At 46.4% G+C, this 21,952-nt stretch overlaps 1 protein-coding gene across 6 annotated transcripts in view; it reads right to left on the reverse strand.

The window, feature by feature from the left end:
* The window catches only part of PACSIN2 (protein kinase C and casein kinase substrate in neurons 2), a 524,922-nt gene that overhangs the window by 309,490 nt on the left and 193,480 nt on the right, over window positions 1-21,952 (reverse strand). For all 6 annotated transcript variants that reach the window (XM_086922160.1, XM_086922135.1, XM_086922175.1 and 3 more), the window contains exon 2: window positions 11,623-11,722. In XM_086922160.1, coding sequence (XP_086778286.1) covers window positions 11,623-11,682 — 60 coding nt within the window. In that variant the 5' untranslated portion in view covers window positions 11,683-11,722. The remainder of the gene's footprint in view (window positions 1-11,622; window positions 11,723-21,952) is intronic.

The following is a 21,952-nucleotide window of genomic DNA, read 5'->3' on the forward strand; positions in this document are numbered from 1 at the left end:
ATCGGGATCAGTGTGAGTGCTGGGTGAGGGTGAAAGTGAAGGGTGAGAATGAGGAGTGAGTGGTCTGAATGCAGGGTGCATTCCCAGACACTTGAAGTAACTCAGCATGTTAGTGATGGCAGCATAGGGTTTCAAATGTGTTAAACCATTGCTAATATGGCAGTAACCAGGGATCAGGGTGGAGGAAATAAATAATGTGCTGATCCCGCAACAAACTTCCAGTCTTATGATTAGGGTTGCCAGCTCATTATATTTCAGCACTTGTCTGTGCAGACTTTGAACAGCAAATATAAATAGAAAGAACTTTTAATTGTTTTCTAGAGCTGCATAAATGATCCATGACTGATAATAAAAGGGAACAAAGACAGAAAAGTCACATTACAAATGAATACATACTTGTTATTCATAACCATATTTAGCAATTTGCAGGCTGTTTAAACAACACATGGCTGGCTTGCATTTTGCGCGCCAGCCTGTGCAATTTTAAAAGAAACTTTCAGGGACGTTTTAAGAATTTTGGGGCCTGTGAGCCAAATGTATTTTCAGGGTCCCTGTACGGACCAGCTTTGATTTTATGATCCAGTCTCATCTCTTTCATGCCTTCTTTGGTCAAATACTAAATGTGCGTACATTGGATATTCAGGGATAGTGATGTGTGTTTTCAGTATGTAACACAACAGCAGTTCAATAATATTACTGCAAATAATCTGTCACACCCTCCCATTTCTCATATGTGAAGTCATGTATTGATCTAAAATAAACTTTTTACATGGATGTTGCATGATGCATAAACATTTTGTCTGCAAAATGTCTGTAATAGACTCTTGCACATTAATAGGGAATGATAGAAACACGCTATTTACAACATACAGCAGTAGCCACCTACACAAATGTGGGCAACAGCATGGATGTATGTATGTATTTATTTGTTTGTTTGTTGTCACAATTTAAGAATTGATTGCTCTGCCTCTTATTTCTTAGTTCTGGCAGTTATTTTGGGATTTTGATATCCAGGAATGCACTTTTAACCGAAGCTACCAATTTGCAAATATTTGACGTTCTCTTCCATCCAATACAGGTGTTCACATTCCTTTTCGAATGTACATCTTGACTTTTGGGGATATGTACGTTTTTTTTAAATGTATCTTACGTGAGCTTAGCTCCCAGTGGTGGAGCAGCTGCATTGGTAGCATTGGTCTCTGAACCTGTGATAAATCTGCTGGTTACTGGGGGCGCTAGGTGGTGCCGGACCAAGATGGCCGCACTACAGTGAGGCTCTCGTCTAGCCGAGCCTGAAACTATCCTCAACATCATCCTGACCGGCGATAACTGTCCTGCCTGCTACGGGGAAATGTCCGCCTAGCTGAGCTGAGTGTTCCGGTACCGAGTTCTCCCAGCTCACACATCCAGAACCGGAGAAAATAGCCTTCGAACTGGTGAGCGGCGCCTCACGTTCCTCTACGGTGCAGCCCTTCTTCGGTGACGAACTACGCAACACCGGGGACTAGAGGCCTGGTCGCGGCTGCCCGTCCGCCGGACTGTGGAACCTTCCAGACCCTCCAGCGGCGGAATCCTGCAGAGGTGAGGGGCCCCTGATCGGCTACAGCCCTTGTGGTCCACCCCCCTCACCCCCCCCCCCCCAACACCTCCCCCCGCCTGAACACTAACGCGGCTCGGCGCCTTTCCTTGCGAGTTACCGCCGCAGCTATACCCCCGGCGTGGGACACAGTGCTACCTGCCGAAAATCGCTCTGCCTACCTGGACGGCCGCTGACAGCCTTGGCAACGCCGCTTCCCCAGCAGCTCCGCACAGGCGTATCGGCGCGGACGGGGCCATATTCACAAGGACATTAGGCGCGCGTGGAGACCCAGGCGTCCCTCAACCTCCCGCCCCGGCTCAGTCGGGACTCTGCAGTTGGTGCGGGGCGGACGGACGGGGGAACCCGCCGGAGCCTAATTCTTTTCCGCACAGCCCCCACCTCCACTCCTTCTCATCACAGAACTGCCGAAGGTGATATGCAGAAGCCATAACTCTTACCGCCAAAGCGGCCATTTTCGGGGAACAGCGCACCGGAGGCCCAAGGTGCTAGATTACGTTTTCTCTGGCCTGTGCCCTCCCCCCCACCCCCCCAAAAAAGAAAAAAAAAAACAACAAACACCCTGGCCCACGTTCGTAACTAGCCTAGCTATTCCCACGATCTCAAAATCACGACATCAAGAACGCCGAGGCGTGCCATGGGTCGTGGCGACGCCAAACAATCCAAGATCCCGTTTGAAGCCAGGAAAACGACCAAAACGATGCCTGGGCCGGAAGACAGCCTCACTACGTCCACACCGCCAGATGAAGACTGGAAATCCCTACTTTTAGGCATGAAACAAAGCCTCTCCAACATAGATGCTAAAATAGACACCATGAACTCCCGCATGGATGGGATTGTGGCGAAAATAAATCAGTATGGCACACGCATCAAAGAAGCAGAGGACAGAATCTCTGGACTGGAGGACGGAGCCGCCTCTGCGAATCGCTAAGTTTCCCAAATGGACAGACTCCTCAAAGTCATCGCGGAAAAAAATGAGGACTTGGAAGCCAGGTCCCGCCGAAACAACGTCCGCATTCTAGGCCTGGCGGAAACGACAAACACTGGAAAAATGGAACCCTTCGTAGAAACCTTGGTTACTGAACTATTTGGGAAGGAATCCTTTTCCTCGCACCTCATAGTCGAGCGGGCACATAGATCTCTTGCCGCTCGTCCTCCCCCAGGGGCTGCACGCAGACCCATTATTGCACGCTTCCTGAACTACAGAGACCGCGACGCGGTGCTCCGCCGCACCCGTGAACTTGGCACAGTGAACTATGGCAATGTCACCTTGTCTTTTTCCCCGGATTTTACCCCTGTAGTGCAAGAAGCTCGGCATAAATTCACTGCTGTGAAAAAGAAATTGCAAACTCTGGCAAACTCTGGAACTTACCTATGCCATGCTCTACCCTGCGAAACTGAAAATCTATCATGGCAAACAACATATCTTTGCAAACCCACAGCAAGTCGAGGACTTCCTGAAGCAGCAGAAACAAGACCGCGCCAGGGACGACGAAGACGGGCGCCGCTCCAGGTCACGCTCGCCAATGGAGCAACAAGACTGAAATTGCCTAGAACTATACAGAGTGACAGTGACTCACTTGCCTATGCAATGCTGCTCCAGAAACTACATTCCCGGTGAGGTACCTTTAAAGACTTTCTGTATACCGGTCTGAATAATGAACTGTGCTCGGCAACCCACCTCCATCCCAAGACAGGCGACCCGGTTGCTGACTGGCGTCTATTGGGTGTGAACTGTGAGGTGGGAGGCAGGTCGGGCGCCCCTAGACTTGCTTCCCCTATGGGTGATCCCCTTGACAACCTCTCCCCCCTCAGGGAAGAGATAACTTTGAACTGTTGGTTTATTGTATTTTGTTTTTGCGGGATGTTGGGCGGGATGGGAGGTGTTTTTTACCCGGCGGGTTGGGGTGGCCGGCGTGGGTGGGATGGGGTTCCGACAAATCATAGTCATAGACATTGTGACTTAGTAGTGGGTCCAGGTCAAGTGGTTAGACTGGGATCGGAGGTCTTTACATGCACAGAAAGCGTGGCTTATTGTATGTATAACTACTTCATGCTCGTTCAATGCACATTTCCGCACTTGTTGGGATGGGTGACGTAGCAGCTGCGCAGCCTCTCCACAACTGCAATTGATTTTGTGGAATGTCCGAGGGCTCAACAACCCACGGAAGAAGAGACAGATTTTAAGTTACTTAGATAGGCAGGGAGTATCCATCGCCATGCTCCAAGAAACACACTTGATGTCGGGAAATCCTCCACTATTTGCGGCCCGCTGGGCCTCCAGTAGAGTGTTCTCATCGTACTCCAACTACGCTAGAGGGGTGACGATATTGGTTAGACGGGGAGTGCGCTTTACCCTTGAAGGAACTGAAATAGATTAGACGGGCAGGTTCTGCATGGTATGGGGCAGACTATACTCTCACACGGTTCTTCTTGCATGTTACTATGGGCCCAATACAGATGACCCATCCACACTCCTTACGCTATGGGGTAAGGTTCAGTCGTTGGGGATTGCTCATGTTGTTTTAGGTGGGGACTTCAACACTGCACTTCGTCCTAACATGGACCGATCCCACCCGCAGGCGGCGCACTACACGCACACTCAACGGGCCCTCTCGGATATTGTAGAAGAATACCGCCTGATTGACGTCTGGAGACACATTCACCCTACGCACACACAGGGCACTCACCATTCAGCGGTACACTCCACCTGGGCGCGTTTAGACTATATATTCTGTACCGCGGGACTCTCCTCCTGGTTAGTTAAAGCATCCCATCTTGCTCGCACCTTCTCCGACCATTCCCCAGTATTAGTGACGCTACGTGTCCCACAAGATGTTTCCCCTTACCTGAATTGGCGCCTTAACGCTGCACACCTAACTGACTCGGCCTTTAAGGCTGAACTAGAACAGGACATAAAAGATTTCTTTGATCGCAACATAACTTCGGTGTCCAGCATAACAACAGTCTGGGAGGCCTTTAAGGTTACTGTCAGGGGATGGTGCATCGCTAAAGGAGGTGGTGTCCTCAAATCCCTTCGGGGTGAGTTGCGTAAACTTCAACTAGAACTGAAGCAGCTCGAAAAAGACGTAGACAGTACCACACACAACCATGCAGCCAGGGCTCAACCTCGTGAGAAACTCAATGAATATTCAGAACTATAAGAAAAGGAATGTAAGTTCCTAGGGAAGCCACACACTGCACGTAGATACGGTGAAGGGAATAGGCCTGGCAGGGTGCTTGCATCCGCGGCGAACCCCCCTACATTACACAACTATATCACTACACTGCTAGACGAACATAATACACCCCAATGTAGGTTACCGGACCAACTTCGGATACTTGCTGACCATTACGCCACACTCTACACTTCCCAGCGGTCCGCTCCAATGAACCTAAACGCCTATCTAGACGACACTGCGCTTGCGTGGTTAGGCCCATCTCAACAAAAATTCCTACATCACATACTCGAATTGGAAGAAATCACAGACGCTGTAATGTCCATGAAATCGGGAAAATCGCCGGGTTCGGACGGTCTGCCAATTGACTTTTATAAGGCCTACATGCACATTCTTGCCCCTATACTACAACAGGTATAGAGGAGGGTATCCTACCGACCACTATGCGGGAAGCCCTCATTACATCACTGCTGAAGCCGGGCAAACCGCCGGAGTCCTGCGACTCATACAGACCCCTTTCCCTATTAAACTCTGACATAAAAATACTAGCGAAAGTGCTTGCATCGCGCCTTAACCGCATCGCTGCGGCGGTTATTTTTCCCCTACGCGGCTTTTTTCTAAAAGCCGCGTTAGATGACGAGCTCAGCTCGTCATCCGCACACGCCCCCCGTGGCTGATGACGAGCTGAGCTCGTCATCAGCATCGAAGGGGTTAATCTGCTGATGGAACGGTTGGTTTTACCTGATCAGGCGGACTTTGTCCCAAATCGCGCTACTTCCCATAATTTGCGCACACTTCAGGCAGTAATACAGGACATTACTCCCACATGTGAAGCGGCAGCCGTTTTTCTAGATGCCACGAAGGCTTTCGATTCGCTCGAGTGGGATTATATACTTGCGTTACTCGAACGGATAGGGTTTCCTTTTAGTTTCTTAGACTGGATTCGACTACTATATCGTCAGCCGATTGCTTCTGTGCTACTTAATGGCTCCCGTTCTCCCCCCTTTGAGATCCACCGCGGAACACGACAGGGGTGCCCACTGTCCCCGGTCCTGTTTGCGATAGCAATAGAACCCTTGGCGGCCAAGCTGCGACAACACCACAACCACCGCTCCCTCATACCCGGAAAGACAATTGCTTATTGCATAGCACGCCAACAATATGACCCTTCACGTACATAAACCTAAGGAGAATCTTAATCCGCTACTATGCGAGATTACCAAATTCGGTAGCTTTGCAGGGATACAGATAAATTGGTCGAAATCAGCCCTGTTCCGGCTGACTGACATCACCACGCAATTCCCCCTTGATTACTCTCTGATTTGGGAGGCAGAGGAAATCAAATACCTAGGTATAAACGTGACAAGGCACTGTGACACTCTTATCAGAGCTAATTACGGCACGGTCCTGGACAGGCTGACTGAGAAAGTCACCAGGTGGATCCATCTACCACTATCGATGGCAGGGCGCATCTCGCTGATCAAAATGGTAGTATTACCTAAACTGCTGTACCTTTTCACCAACATCCCGTATAATCCGGGTTCCCACTTTTTCAGCGCCCTTACCTCACAAATGTCAAGATTGATATGGGGTGGCAAGCAACCACGGATTAGTATGAAAACGCTAATGCTCCCCTATCATCAGGGGGGATCCGATGTCCCCAATTTCCGGAGATACTACGATTGTGCGCAAGCCCACTTTGATGCATACTGGCTTCATCTCCCCCCCATCCCCCCCCTTTATGGCACACCTGGCAGTCGAAGGCGGCTTTATGAAGCCAACGCAACCATCGGGCTACCTCTACACGGACTCCAAAATTGTAGACCGTGATCCCACCACGGTAGATTGTACGGTGCTTGCCTGGAGGCACTTGGCGAACGCTTTGGGTACGCCGTTCCTATACTCACCACTAATGATACTGGCACATGACCCGCGGCTCCGCCTCGCCTGCGAGGAAATAGGCCGTAAAATGCTCACGAGATTGGCACTCCAAACATGGGGGGACCTGTACCTTCAAGGCACTTTCCGAACATCAGCACAATTCTCTGGCGATGACTCCCCATCCGTCAAGGATACTTTTTTATATGTGCGTCTAAGGCAGAATGTAAGGGCAATCACCCCTGTCTTCCCGGACGAACCGGACACGGTGCAGCCCCTCCATTCTCTACTCCAATCAGACACACCGAAACATATTGTCTCTATGCTCTATAAACACACGCAGACAACGCCATCCCCACCCTCCCTTAAAGCGAGACGCGACTGGGACTGTGATGCCCAAATGTCGGATGAACAACGGGAAGAAAGCTGTGCACACACTATGGCAGTGACAGGCAACGCACGCCTTAGACTCATACACTATACGTTTTTGCATAGACTTTACTATACGCCTGCCAAACTGCACCGCTTCCGACTCCGGGAAGATGACAGATGTATTCGTTGTGGAGCTGAGGGTGCGGATTTTTTCCATCTCGCGTGGACGTGCCGCGGAGTGGCGGCTTACTGGGAGGAAGTATTTGCGGCTATATCGGACATGGTCGGGTTGATGTGTCACCTTGCCCGAAAGTCGCATTGCCGGGGCAGACGTGCCCTGCGCTGCAGGCACACCGTACATTTTTTGCTTTAGGCATTCTTCTCGCGAAGCGTCAAGTAGCATGCCGCTGGGGACGCGGACGAGCACCCAAATTTAAGGATTGGCTCACAACAATGTCCACCTGGCAAGACCAACTGCATAATTATGCGGAGCTCCTCCCCCATAAATCAAGGCCCAAAGACGTATGGGGTCCGCTTACTGCATAACTTCTGCGCCTCCAAGACACTACACAGCCAGACACAGATGCGCCAGGCCAGGGAGATACCTCTGCAACATCGTGCACTGCACCTCATACCTAATGCATAGCGCTCACGAAACACGTTTTTTTTTGTCTATAGACCATGTCCGCGGCATGTGCTACTGACTGCGGCCCTTATCCGTTGACCCACTTGTGCCATATTCGATAGCGCCCAGGGTGCCCGCATGATACGGAATACCTGCATCTCATTCCCAATTTATAGGTTGAACACATGGTGTACCACGCCACTCCACATCGTTTAGCTGTCTCATGCCCCTTCCGCGACACCCGACGAGTGCAGATCTGGCAAACATACTACTGGCCACGTTTCAACTTCTAGATACCTAGCTTTCAATCCCACCTCCCCGACCCCTCCTCCTCCCCGAGCTACACACCTCTTCACAGGACATAGGGGTGTTGGCGTAAGGCCCTCATAGCCAAGGCATGTTAAACACAGCAGGCTCGATCTTGCGCCTAGAAAGCTCCTCTTCTCTCCTCATCATACGGCGGAGTGGGTACATGGAGGGAAGACCAGACACACTAGACCCACCAGGTTGTTGGACCACATAATTAAGTTGTAGTTGATTGTTGACAATAAAAAACAAAAAATCGAAAACCTCATGCATTCTCTGCTCTATGTATGTCGTTATTTCCAACATTATGGAATGCTGCCTAACACAGCTCCCTATAGTCCTCAACGCGGCCGGCCCTGACGGGTTGTAGGCGGCTTGCTGTGTCAGACATGAACACCCTCAATGAACAATTTGTACTGCGGTCACTGTGATAGCTGCCGGCCTGCAACTCGCAGGATGTAGGCGAAAACAGCTGTGTAATTAACAAATGCCTCAATAAAGGTTTTAAAAAAAAATAAAAAATCTGCTGGTTACTGCACCTCAATTCTACCTTTTGTTAGCTACCCAGCTAATTTATTTATTTTCTATTTATTTAATGCGATTTTATACAGCGCAAACTTTACCCGAAGGTGCCAGAGCGCTTTACATAAGAACCAGTTGCAAAACATAAGGACTTAGGTTTACATGCGTTAACTAAAAGATACAAACAGAACAAAATTGCCAATGTACAAGATGTAAAGTCACACAAGGAAGAGAAACAAACAGAAAGAAAAATTGCAAATGTACAAGTAGTAAAGTCACTCAAGGAAGAGATACAAATGGATATACTCTAAGAGTCAAATGGCTCCATGGAGCACTTGCTGTGCCTCTGTTATCTAACTCTCCCAAGAGGGGGCTAATTTAGAGCTGAAATGATTCAGGTGCAGTGGGAGGCGAGGGGTCTCCTCTGCTAAAACTGAAAGCGTGTCTGTTTGTTTGCTTTCGGTTTTAGAAGAGGAGACTCCTTGCCTCCCACTGCAGCTGAAGCTGTCTACTCCGTGAATTAACCCCCTCCTGGGAGAATTACCCAGACAAAAGCACGGGCAGGTAGTGCCCCGTCGATTTCCCCTCCCTCCTCCCTCCAACCATACCAGAGTTCTACAGGAAGAGTTGCGATGGACGCAGGGAACAAAGTGTTTAGAGAGGAGTGGCGCCCCCCCTTCCCCCCTTGGGATGGTGTTGCGTCCCCCCCCCCTCCAGGGGGGCGCGCCCCACAGTTTGAAGACCTCTGGTACACTGACCTGTTCAAAGTGGTGGGCATAAATAGTTACTCTAACCTGCACTAAGTGAGCAAGCGAAGCAAGCCCAAATACCTCAAGTGGGGTTGGGGGGGAAGTATCACCTACCAACACTGACCAGATCACACATCTTCCCGGCAGAGATAAATGCCAGCTTTAAAAAAAATAGTTAATTTTTCATTTATTTGGGGGGTGAGGGCGGAGGAGGTACGGGGCAGCCAATTGCTGCCCGTCCTCCACACTTTAAAAAAAATAATTAGAAAGCACTATTGCTTTTTACATTTTTTGTTTTTTAATTTACCAATCCATCTTGGAACGGAAAGCATAAAAAAATGCCTTCACCATTCAGTAGATTTGCATACATAATGGCATTAGCCTGTCAACACGCCTTTGTGCACGTAAACACGTCTGTGCGCATGTCAACACGCCTGTTGTGGCCACATCAGACTTTTTTTGTTTTTGCACAGCAACGTGATGAAGCTGTAAAGCATCACAAAAAAGGCCCACAGTTCCAAAGGAGAGACCTATTGGTTTTGACCATGCTTTTTTTTAATTAAATGTATGTTTGGAGGCTCATCATCTGCTTTCTGTTTTCATCATGTTCGCCCTGCACTAAGGAATACATTCTGACTTTCTATGCTAAGACGTGGATCCAGTGTTCACTGTGCTACTCAAACAAAGCTGCACCCAGCTGAAGAAGCTCAAATAGGCCAAAATCGGTCTCAAGATGCATCAGTTCAGACAGAACCTGTCTTGGTAGCTCAGGCTGGATCATTCGCAGTGAAGCAAGAACCAAGGCGTATTTACATGTAGCTGTGTCAAATGTGAGGTGACAGAGAGCAAAAATGACTGGCTGGGATGTGGTCCTAAGTAATTACCAGTGGCTGAGATTAAGTCTAGCATTTTATCCATCACTTTTTTGTATTCTTGATTCTGAAGAAGTTGCCACCTTTGCACCTTAGGTCGGCCTTCATGCCAGAAATGCCAACAATCTGCAAAAAGAATGTGGGGCTCATCATTTCAGTAATACTCAGAATCTGCCAATTAGGAGAGGGTCCGCTTACGCAGAAAGGCCTACAATTTGATAAGAATGACCACCTTTGCATCAGCAGTGAGCCTGAATGTGCTGTAGATGACTACTGCAACTTTTTCTCAAAACCTTGAAGTCTCGTGGCATATAAGCAACAAAATCCAACAAAGCAAAAATATACAACTTTTAAACTACAATTAGCAAAAATCTCAAGCTAAACACCAAAACACACTACACATCCATGTTACACCCAAAGTGCACTGCTTGCGATCATTAGTTGATCGCAATCTCTTTGCTGTACATACTAAATCGCCAATTTTGAACATTGCGATTCTCCAGCCAAAAACTGCACCCCCTAATACATGGTTAATAACCATTAGCGGATCACTTTGCATCGTCCTAGTAGGATATTATGATTTACTGGAACATGCTTATTAGTAGCAGAAGGCAGGTGGGCAGTCTCTTTCCTGCCTTGGCAAGCTCTTTGTGGAATTCTCTATGTAAAGGACTTAGATGCATTCGACATTAATTCTGTTCCTCAAAGCTCTAAAACATACTGGTTTTGTAAGAAAACTGCTGGTTTGACCTGAAGCTATCGCTTATTCGCTCCTTCTGGAGTTTTCAGCAGGATATGAATTGCCAATTGAATTCAATCACTATTTTTTGGCAAACTGCGTACTCCGCACGATAAGAAAGCGACCCATCTGGGAGAGAGGACGCTCCCAACTATTCAATGACCCAAAAGAGCTGTCCAAATTCCTGAACGGCCCGACAGCCCAAGAAATGGAAACTTCTCGAATAGGCACCAGCAAAACGAGAGAACAATATTCTAACACAATAAAATCAATCTGCTCAATGTCCAGAAAACTGGTCATCGGCCCATCATGGTGAGCATACCAAAGCCAGCATCAACGGAAAGCTGACGAAAATTAAAAGACCATATCTTCCAAAACACATAATATAAGTTGACAGACTTCTCACATGCCAGTGGGGAAGATACTGTGCAAAAGTACATCAGAGCAGTAAGATTAACCTGGAGACACTGGAGTGGTCAGGTGTGTGTGTGGCGGGAAAAGAGATCAAAGAGCACAAGCACTAAAAAGACCCTACTTCCAGGGTCAAGGCACCTCTTAAAGTGAAATGGAGGTGTAGTGTAAGTGTAGAAGGTACATGACACTTAATCAAGTGTAGTTGGCTAGAAATCCTGTCAAATAAAAAGCATTCCTCTCCAGTTCCAATAAGTGTCTGTGAATGTGAAGTATCGAGATTAAGCCAAAAGTTTATCACAAGGAAATCTGCAGAAACGGAACACCGAGGGGAACCTGCGTCTGCGCTAAAATGAGTATAAACGTACTTACTTCCCAGAAGCTGTCACTCGACACTTCTATCCCAACCGAGTCGTCGTAGGATCCCGACATCCTCGTGTGCAGTCAGTCGTCAAATGTGGATGTTTAAAATCTGCGAGAGAAAAACACAATTTCAGAAAGGATAATGGTCTAAAACGCGACTACATTCAGTTACATATTACAAATGATTTTGTAGATTTTTAAATCCAAAAAGCTATCAAGTAAGTTACGAAAACATAAGTTAAGGGGTCGGCCTTGATCAGAGCCACAGGCTTCCCTCTTGCTTCACCGGTTCTACTTCAACAGCAGTGAATGGTGGCTATTTGTGAAGTTAGACTACAGTCCAAGTGCTTTCCACCCAACGCAGCATCACAATTCGCACAAGTCATCTATCTCCTCTACGGTCGGTGAAATAAGTCCAAGGACAGAATGCACCAGTGAGTGAGCTCGTCTGTGAAATAAGGCTCAGCACAGCATACACCAGTGTGTGAGCTCGTCTGTGAAATAGGACCAAGCACAGTATGTACCAGTGTGTGAGCTCGTCTGTGAAATAAGACTAAGGATAGAATGCACCAGTGTGTGAGCTCGTCTGTGAAATAGGACCAAGCACAGTATGCACTAGTGTGAGCTCGTCTGTGAAATAAGGCTCAGCACAGCATACACCAGTGTGTGAGCTCGTCTGTGAAATAAGCCAAGGACAGAATGCACCAGTGTGTGAGCTCGTCTGTGAAATAAGGCCAAGTACAGTATGCACCAGTGTGTGAGCTGGTCTGTGAAATAAGGCCAAGCACAGTATGCACCAGTGTGTGAGCTGGTCTGTGAAATAAGGCCAAGCACAGTATGCACCAGTGTGTGAGCTGGTCTGTGAAATAAGGCCAAGCACAGTATGCACTAGTGTGAGCTTGTCTGTGAAATAAGACTAATGATAGAATGCACCAGTGTGTGAGCTCGTCTGTGAAATAAGGCCAAGCACAGTATGCACTAGTGTGAGCTCGTCTGTGAAATAAGGCCAAGAACAGTATGCACTAGTGTGAGCTTGTCTGTGAAATAAGACTAAGGATAGAATGCACCAGTGTGTGAGCTCGTCTGTGAAATAAGGCCAAGCACAAAATGCACTAGTGTGTGAGCTGGTCTGTGAAATAAGGCCAAGCACAGTATGCACCAGTGTGTGAGCTGGTCTGTGAAATAAGGCCAAGCACAGTATGCACTAGTGTGTGAGCTGGTCTGTGAAATAAGGCCAAGCACAGTATGCACCAGTGTGTGAGCTGGTCTGTGAAATAAGGCCAAGCACAGTATGCACTAGTGTGAGCTCGTCTGTGAAATAAGGCCAAGTACAGTATGCACCAGTGTGTGAGCTCGTCTGTGAAATAAGGCCAAGCACAGTATGCACTAGTGTGAGCTCGTCTGTGAAATAAGGCCAAGTACAGTATGCACCAGTGTGTGAGTTTGTCTGTGAAATAAGGCTCAGCACAGCATGCACCAGTGTGTGAGCTCGTCTGTGAAATAAGGCCAAGCACAGTATGCACTAGTGTGAGCTCGTCTGTGAAATAAGGCCAAGTACAGTATGCACCAGTGTGTGAGCTCGTCTGTGAAATAAGGCCAAGTACAGTAACAACAGTGTGTGAGCTCGTCTGTGAAATAAGGCCAAGCACAGTATGCACTAGTGTGAGCTTGTCTGTGAAATAAGGCCAAGCACAGTATGCACTAGTGTGAGCTTGTCTGTGAAATAAGACTAATGATAGAATGCACCAGTGTGTGAGCTCGTCTGTGAAATAAGGCCAAGCACAGTATGCACTAGTGTGAGCTCGTCTGTGAAATAAGGCCAAGAACAGTATGCACTAGTGTGAGCTTGTCTGTGAAATAAGACTAAGGATAGAATGCACCAGTGTGTGAGCTCGTCTGTGAAATAAGGCCAAGCAGAAAATGCACTAGTGTGAGCTCGTCTGTGAAATAAGGCCAAGCACAGTATGCACTAGTGTGTGAGCTGGTCTGTGAAATAAGGCCAAGCACAGTATGCACCAGTGTGTGAGCTGGTCTGTGAAATAAGGCCAAGCACAGTATGCACTAGTGTGTGAGCTGGTCAGTGAAATAAGGCCAAGCACAGTATGCACCAGTGTGTGAGCTGGTCTGTGAAATAAGGCCAAGCACAGTATGCACTAGTGTGAGCTTGTCTGTGAAATAAGACTAAGGATAGAATGCACCAGTGTGTGAGCTCGTCTGTGAAATAGGACCAAGCACAGTATGCACTAGTGTGAGCTTGTCTGTGAAATAAGGCCAAGTACAGTATGCACTAGTGTGAGCTCGTCTGTGAAATAAGGCCAAGTACAGTATGCACCAGTGTGTGAGCTCGTCTGTGAAATAAGGCCAAGCACAGTATGCACTAGTGTGAGCTCGTCTGTGAAATAAGGCCAAGTACAGTATGCACCAGTGTGTGAGTTTGTCTGTGAAATAAGGCTCAGCACAGCATGCACCAGTGTGTGAGCTCGTCTGTGAAATAAGGCCAAGCACAGTATGCACTAGTGTGAGCTCGTCTGTGAAATAAGGCCAAGTATAGTATGCACCAGTGTGTGAGCTCGTCTGTGAAATAAGGCCAAGTACAGTAAGCACCAGTGTGTGAGCTAGTCTGTGAAATAAGGCCAAGCACAGTATGCACTAGTGTGAGCTTGTCTGTGAAATAAGGCCAAGCACAGTATGCACTAGTGTGAGCTTGTCTGTGAAATAAGACTAATGATAGAATGCACCAGTGTGTGAGCTCGTCTGTGAAATAAGGCCAAGCACAGTATGCACTAGTGTGAGCTCGTCTGTGAAATAAGGCCAAGAACAGTATGCACTAGTGTGAGCTTGTCTGTGAAATAAGACTAAGGATAGAATGCACCAGTGTGTGAGCTCGTCTGTGAAATAAGGCCAAGCACAAAATGCACTAGTGTGAGCTAGTCTGTGAAATAAGGCCAAGCACAGTATGCACTAGTGTGTGAGCTGGTCTGTGAAATAAGGCCAAGCACAGTATGCACCAGTGTGTGAGCTGGTCTGTGAAATAAGGCCAAGCACAGTATGCACTAGTGTGTGAGCTGGTCTGTGAAATAAGGCCAAGCACAGTATGCACCAGTGTGTGAGCTGGTCTGTGAAATAAGGCCAAGCACAGTATGCACTAGTGTGAGCTTGTCTGTGAAATAAGACTAAGGATAGAATGCACCAGTGTGTGAGCTCGTCTGTGAAATAGGACCAAGCACAGTATGCACTAGTGTGAGCTCGTCTGTGAAATAAGGCCAAGCACAGTATGCACCAGTGTGTGAGCTAGTCTGTGAAATAAGGCCAAGCACAGTATGCACCAGTGTGTGAGCTGGTCTGTGAAATAAGGCCAAGCACAGTATGCACTAGTGTGAGCTGGTCTGTGAAATAAGACTAAGGATAGAATGCACCAGTGTGTGAGCTCGTCTGTGAAATAAGGCCAAGCACAGTATGCACTAGTGTGAGCTCGTCTGTGAAATAAGGCCAAGTACAGTATGCACTAGTGTGAGCTTGTCTGTGAAATAAGACTAAGGATAGAATGCGTACCACCAAAGATGAGGCTAAACAGCCAGTATTGGTGGAATGAGACCCTGATTTGGAAGAAGAAGTCCTTCTTTGTTTTTTAAGGAACCCCTCACTCACCGACCTGGTCGGTGACATGCTTCATCATCGGGGCCACCTTGACAGCCGAGTGCCGTCAAGGTGTGCTGCGACACCTGAAAATACAGTGGAGCGGGTATGTGAGTGATGAATGTGAAAAAAAGGTCAGTGGGTTAAAAATTGTCCTGGTATGACTAAATATTATTTATTCTAAGGCTACTGGACAATGTTAAAATAGTGTGTGTAGATACAATGAAGGCTTTAGTAGGACCTAGTGTATCTGAGGTATGTGATAGGTCTACATGTTTCAAACCATAGGTGGGAGTTACCAGTTTTTCTTCAGGACCATAAAAAATGAAAGGAGTTGGGTGGTCAGGGTACACTAACGCCCTGCCATACCTGCAACCCTCTCAGGAACCTAGATAGCAAGTTTGCTAAATGGGTAAAAAGAATTGCAACCAAGTATGGTTACAAAAAATGGCAAAAACCTGTGAAAAAGATAAAGGATTATAAGTCACAAAGGGTTGTTTACATGCCTGTAACGTAGTGAAGTGACGTAGTCCGTTCTATCTCTGAGTCATTCCACAAACAGTATCAGCGAATTATGCAACGTGCGGTGTACCAGTATAAATTTATAGATGGGAACAAAAAGTTTCCTTGAAAAGCACACCTATCAATGTTGGTGTGATCGTGTACATATAATTCTATGTTTAAACCAGTCATACACAGGCTACATCGTGCGTGCCTAACTCATGACTGTGTTTAATTAGTGTCAGGAAATTGCCGACGTGGTAATATGCCAACTTGATCCAAAGTCACAATACATACAAGACAAAACAACACACAACACATATATTGCCAGAGATTTAAGATTAAAAAAATGCTCACTTCTCAGTGGAGAAATGCTTGCTGCACGGGGATTGAGGGGAGGCAGCAGAGCTCAAAAACGTATTCTGTGGAGTCAAGGGGAAAATAGCGGTAGAGATAGTATCAGTATACCGACTGTTCTCCTACCTCCATGGCGGAAGTAGTCCGGAAACGGATGCGTTTCCATTAGCGAGGTTTTTACTTACAGTTTTTCAGCATTACGAGCGACTTCTCACCTAGTCCGCCCCTCCGCGCACCCGTGTTTGGCAGAGAGGCAGCGCCAAAGTTAAAGGCGGCTGCCATTGCGGGCGCGGAGGGCGTGGCTGGCCGGCGTCGCGTGATGACGTCACGTGGTCACGTGAGCGTCACGCGCGCCGGATTACTATAGCGACCAAGTGTAAACACAGACCTCCGTAAAACGGAGTGAGCCGCTTGTTGTGTTCAAAATGGAGTAGAACGTAGGAAAAGGGTATTTTAGCATACATGTCCATTAATTTTACAAAAGGAGTGTATTAATGCAGGCGCACAGTTAGGGAACAGACATGCAAGTATTGTGCACTTCTTATGGGAGATGCTGACTGTTTCATGGTTAGGAGTCAGTACGAGCACAGGAGAATAAAGGGGGGGGGGGGTTAAATTTTTATATTACTGCATAAATCTTTATAGTTGGGTGGTTAAGGAAAATGTTCCTTATGAGCTTGGAAGAAAATCAGCCAGAAGGAGGGGGAAAAAAAGGGATATTTTTCTCATATTTTTGAAGAGTCATAGGTGGGCCTGCGCCTAGTGACTGTTGTATTTCAGAGTTCATTTATAGTGACAATTGAGTTTTTTAAGAAAGTACCGAGGCCCAAGGGATATTGTCATTAAGACCATGTTTGTTGGTTGACAGTCTGTACACCCATCTTTGTTCTTTTTCAAACAGGCGTTTCTGGATGTTCGGTCCAGGGGTGATTTGCTCAATCACAGTCCAAAACATATCATTTGGTGTGTGGCCTTTTTCGAGGAAGTGGTCTGTTAGTCGGGTCGCATTTTTCTTGCAGCGAATTGTGCTGCGATGCTCACAGATCCTTTGTTTTACCTTCCTGGTCGTCATCCCAACATATCGTTTTTTGCAAGTGCATTCGATCAAATATACTACATTTTCGCTGTTGCAGTTCGTGTGTGCAATTTGTTTCCAAGTTCTCCCAACCTCTAAATCTAGAGTCTTTGTATTTTTGGTTAAATGGCACACACTGCAGTCGCCACAGCGGAAGTGTCCAGTCACATCAGGTAGGCCCCAAGTCCTGGTGATTGAAGCTGTGGGTGGGGTCTTTTTTATCTTTGGTCTGGTATTGACAAGAGTATCTTTTAAGCTTTGTGATTTTTTGAAGGAAAAGAGTGGTTTTCCCCAGTGTAGATTTCCAGTGTTTATTATATTCCAATGCTTGTTTATGCTCTTAGTTACTTGATTCGATATTGAATTGAAAGTAGTGACACAGGTCAATGGTATTTCTGCATCATTTCTGGTTTTCTCTTCAAGAAGTGCCTCTCTGGGTTGGTTCCTGGCCCTCTTTTGACATTTGTTTACTATTCTCTTAGGGTATCCACGGTTGTCTAATTTTTTTGAAAGTTCATCTGATTGTGTTTTATAGTAAGACTATTTACTGTAATTTCTACGCAGTCTTAGAAACTGTCCGTAGGGTAAGTTTTCCCTAAGGGGTCGAGGGTGGAAGCTCTCAAACCTCAAGAGGTTGTTCTTTGAGGTTGGTTTGTAATGGGTTTTTGTTTCAAGATGATTGCCCTCCTTCGTTATTATTACATCAAGAAAAACAATCTCTTGTTTGTCGTGGCAACTCGTGAATTTGAGGTTCATATCGCAGGTGTTAATCCAGGTTATGAATTGTTCGAGACGTTCGGTTGGTCCTTGCCAGATGGCAAGGACGTCATCAATGTATCGCCTCCAGAAGGTTAGGTGTTCACGATATGGATTCATGTCGGTCAGGATGAATTTGTTCTCGAAATCGTACACATACATACCAGCTATGCTGGGGGCAAAAACACTGCCCATTGAGGTCCCCCCGGTCTGTAGAAAAAGTTTTCCCTCGAATTCGAAGAAATTTCGTTTGAGGGCCAGGGTGGCGCATTCCAGAATGAATGCCTTAGGAGTGTGGTAGGGCCAGTCTGCATTCTCTAGAGTGTTCCCCAGGACTCGGATGGTGTCGTCCTGGGGTATGCTCGTGTATAGGCTTTCAATATCAAAGCTTAGGAGTATAGTGTTTTCATCAACCTCCACCTCTTGTAGTAGATTCAGTAAACTCTTTGTGTCTTGCAGGTAAGTGGTTGATTTTTGTACAGTAGTCTTGAGAAAAAAGTCGCAGAATCTGGACAGAGGTTCTAGTAAAGAGCCAATTCCAGAGACTATTGGGCGTCCAGGGGGGGGTAGTTTCCCCTTGTGCATTTTAGGTAAGATGTAGAAGTAAGGGATCTTCCCTTCAGTGGTACACAAGTAGTCCGCTTCCTGTTTGGATATTGCTCCGTTAGTCTCTGCAATCTCAACTAGCTGACAGATTTCCGCTTTCAGATCGCTTGATGGATCAGTGTCCAAAACTTGGTAGTTTTTTCTGTCGCTCAGAAGTCGGTTACATTCCTCGCGATAGGCAGTGGTGTCCATAATGACAAGTTCACCGCCTTTGTCAGCAGGTTTTATAATGGTTGTTTCGCAAGCACGTAGTTCTTTTAATGCTGTTCTTTCCATGTTACTTAGGTTTTGAAAACTGGAGGTTGTTTGCATTTTCTCAACATCATTATAGACGGCTTGTTCGAATGTCACTATTTCAACCGGTGTTGCGTGTTGGGGTGGCATAAAGGTTGATTTCAGCTTTAGTCCACTTTCATTCTCCACTTCACAGTCTCTTAGTTGGCCTTGTTTTTCGAAGAATGCTTTTAGCCTTAATTTCCTGAAAAAACCGGCCAGCTCACAATGTAACTGGAATTTGAAAAGTCGTGCTGTGGGGACATATCCAAGTCCTTTGTTAAGAACATTTTCTTCAATGCTCGTAAGTGGTCTTGGTGACAAATTTGTAACTAAGGTTTCGCACTGCTTGTGCCTGCCTTGCTCTTTGTTCTGTTGCTCACTGGGTCGTCCTCCTCCCAGTGTACTTGATTGGACTGTCTGTTTTTTCCCCTTCCCCTTCTGCCCCTGTGAAAGACCCATTTAACCAATCAGCAAACTTCCAGATGTATGGATGGCAACCTCCCTTCCAACCACACTTTCAACCCCCGCCTTTCCATCAGAATCAGTTCCGCCCTCCTTTTTTTCACAGGGGCAGAAGGGGAAGGGGAAAAAACAGACAGTCCAATCAAGTACACTGGGAGGAGGACGACCCAGTGAGCAACAGAACAAAGAGCAAGGCAGGCACAAGCAGTGCGAAACCTTAGTTACAAATTTGTCAACAAGACCACTTACGAGCATTGAAGAAAATGTTCTTAACAAAGGACTTGGATATGTCCCCACAGCACGACTTGACAAATTCCAGTTACATTGTGAGCTGGCCGGTTTTTTCAGGAAATTAAGGCTAAAAGCATTCTTCGAAAAACAAGGCCAACTAAGAGACTGTGAAGTGGAGAATGAAAGTGGACTAAAGCTGAAATCAACCTTTATGCCACCCCAACACGCAACACCGGTTGAAATAGTGACATTCGAACAAGCCGTCTATAATGATGTTGAGAAAATGCAAACAACCTCCAGTTTTCAAAACCTAAGTAACATGGAAAGAACAGCATTAAAAGAACTACGTGCTTGCGAAACAACCATTATAAAACCTGCTGACAAAGGCGGTGGACTTGTCATTATGGACACCACTGCCTATCGCGAGGAATGTAACCGACTTCTGAGCGACAGAAAAAACTACCAAGTTTTGGACACTGATCCATCAAGCGATCTGAAAGCGGAAATCTGTCAGCTAGTTGAGATTGCAGAGACTAACGGAGCAATATCCAAACAGGAAGCGGACTACTTGTGTACCACTGAAGGGAAGATCCCTTACTTCTACATCTTACCTAAAATGCACAAGGGGAAACTACCCCCCCCTGGACGCCCAATAGTCTCTGGAATTGGCTCTTTACTAGAACCTCTGTCCAGATTCTGCGACTTTTTTCTCAAGACTACTGTACAAAAATCAACCACTTACCTGCAAGACACAAAGAGTTTACTGAATCTACTACAAGAGGTGGAGGTTGATGAAAACACTATACTCCTAAGCTTTGATATTGAAAGCCTATACACGAGCATACCCCAGGACAACACCATCCGAGTCCTGGGGAACACTCTAGAGAATGCAGACTGGCCCTACCACACTCCTAAGGCATTCATTCTGGAATGCGCCACCCTGGCCCTCAAACGAAATTTCTTCGAATTCGAGGGAAAACTTTTTCTACAAACCGGGGGGACCTCAATGGGCAGTGTTTTTGCCCCCAGCATAGCTGGTATGTATGTGTACGATTTCGAGAACAAATTCATCCTGACCGACATGAATCCATATGGTGAACACCTAACCTTCTGGAGGCGATACATTGATGACGTCCTTGCCATCTGGGAAGGACCAACCGAACGTCTCGAACAATTCATAACCTGGATTAACACCTGCGATATGAACCTCAAATTCACGAGTTGCCACGACAAACAAGAGATTGTTTTTCTTGATGTAATAATAACGAAGGAGGGCAATCATCTTGAAACAAAAACCCATTACAAACCAACCTCAAAGAACAACCTCTTGAGGTTTGAGAGCTTCCACCCTCGACCCCTTAGGGAAAACTTACCCTACGGACAGTTTCTAAGACTGCGTAGAAATTGCAGTAAATTGTCTGACTATAAAACACAAGCAGATGAACTTTCAAAAAAATTAGACAACCGTGGATACCCTAAGAGAATAGTAAACAAATGTCAAAAGAGGGCCAGGAACCAACCCAGAGAGGCACTTCTTGAAGAGAAAACCAGAAATGATGCAGAAATACCATTGACCTGTGTCACTACTTTCAATTCAATATCGAATCAAGTAACTAAGAGCATAAACAAGCATTGGAATATAATAAACACTGGAAATCTACACTGGGAAAAACCACTCTTTTCCTTCAAAAAATCACAAAGCTTAAAAGATACTCTTGTCAATACCAGACCAAAGATAAAAAAGACCCCACCCACAGCTTCAATCACCAGGACTTGGGGCCTACCTGATGTGACTGGACACTTCCGCTGTGGCGACTGCAGTGTGTGCCATTTAACCAAAAATACAAAGACTCTAGATTTAGAGGTTGGGAGAACTTGGAAACAAATTGCACACACGAACTGCAATAGCGAAAATGTAGTATATTTGATCGAATGCACTTGCAAAAAACGATATGTTGGGATGACGACCAGGAAGGTAAAACAAAGGATCTGTGAGCATCGCAGCACAATTCGCTGCAAGAAAAATGCGACCCGACTAACAGACCACTTCCTCGAAAAAGGCCACACACCAAATGATATGTTTTGGACTGTGATTGAGCAAATCACCCCTGGACCGAACATCCAGAAACGCCTGTTTGAAAAAGAACAAAGATGGGTGTACAGACTGTCAACCAACAAACATGGTCTTAATGACAATATCCCTTGGGCCTCGGTACTTTCTTAAAAAACTCAATTGTCACTATAAATGAACTCTGAAATACAACAGTCACTAGGCGCAGGCCCACCTATGACTCTTCACAAATATGAGAAAAATATCCCTTTTTTTCCCCCTCCTTCTGGCTGATTTTCTTCCAAGCTCATAAGGAACATTTTCCTTAACCACCCAACTATAAAGATTTATGCAGTAATATAAAATAATAACCCCCCCCCTTTATTCTC

The sequence above is a fragment of the Lissotriton vulgaris genome, chromosome 1_1, assembly GCF_964263255.1.
Source record: "Lissotriton vulgaris chromosome 1_1, aLisVul1.2, whole genome shotgun sequence".
NCBI lineage: Eukaryota > Metazoa > Chordata > Amphibia > Caudata > Salamandridae > Lissotriton > Lissotriton vulgaris.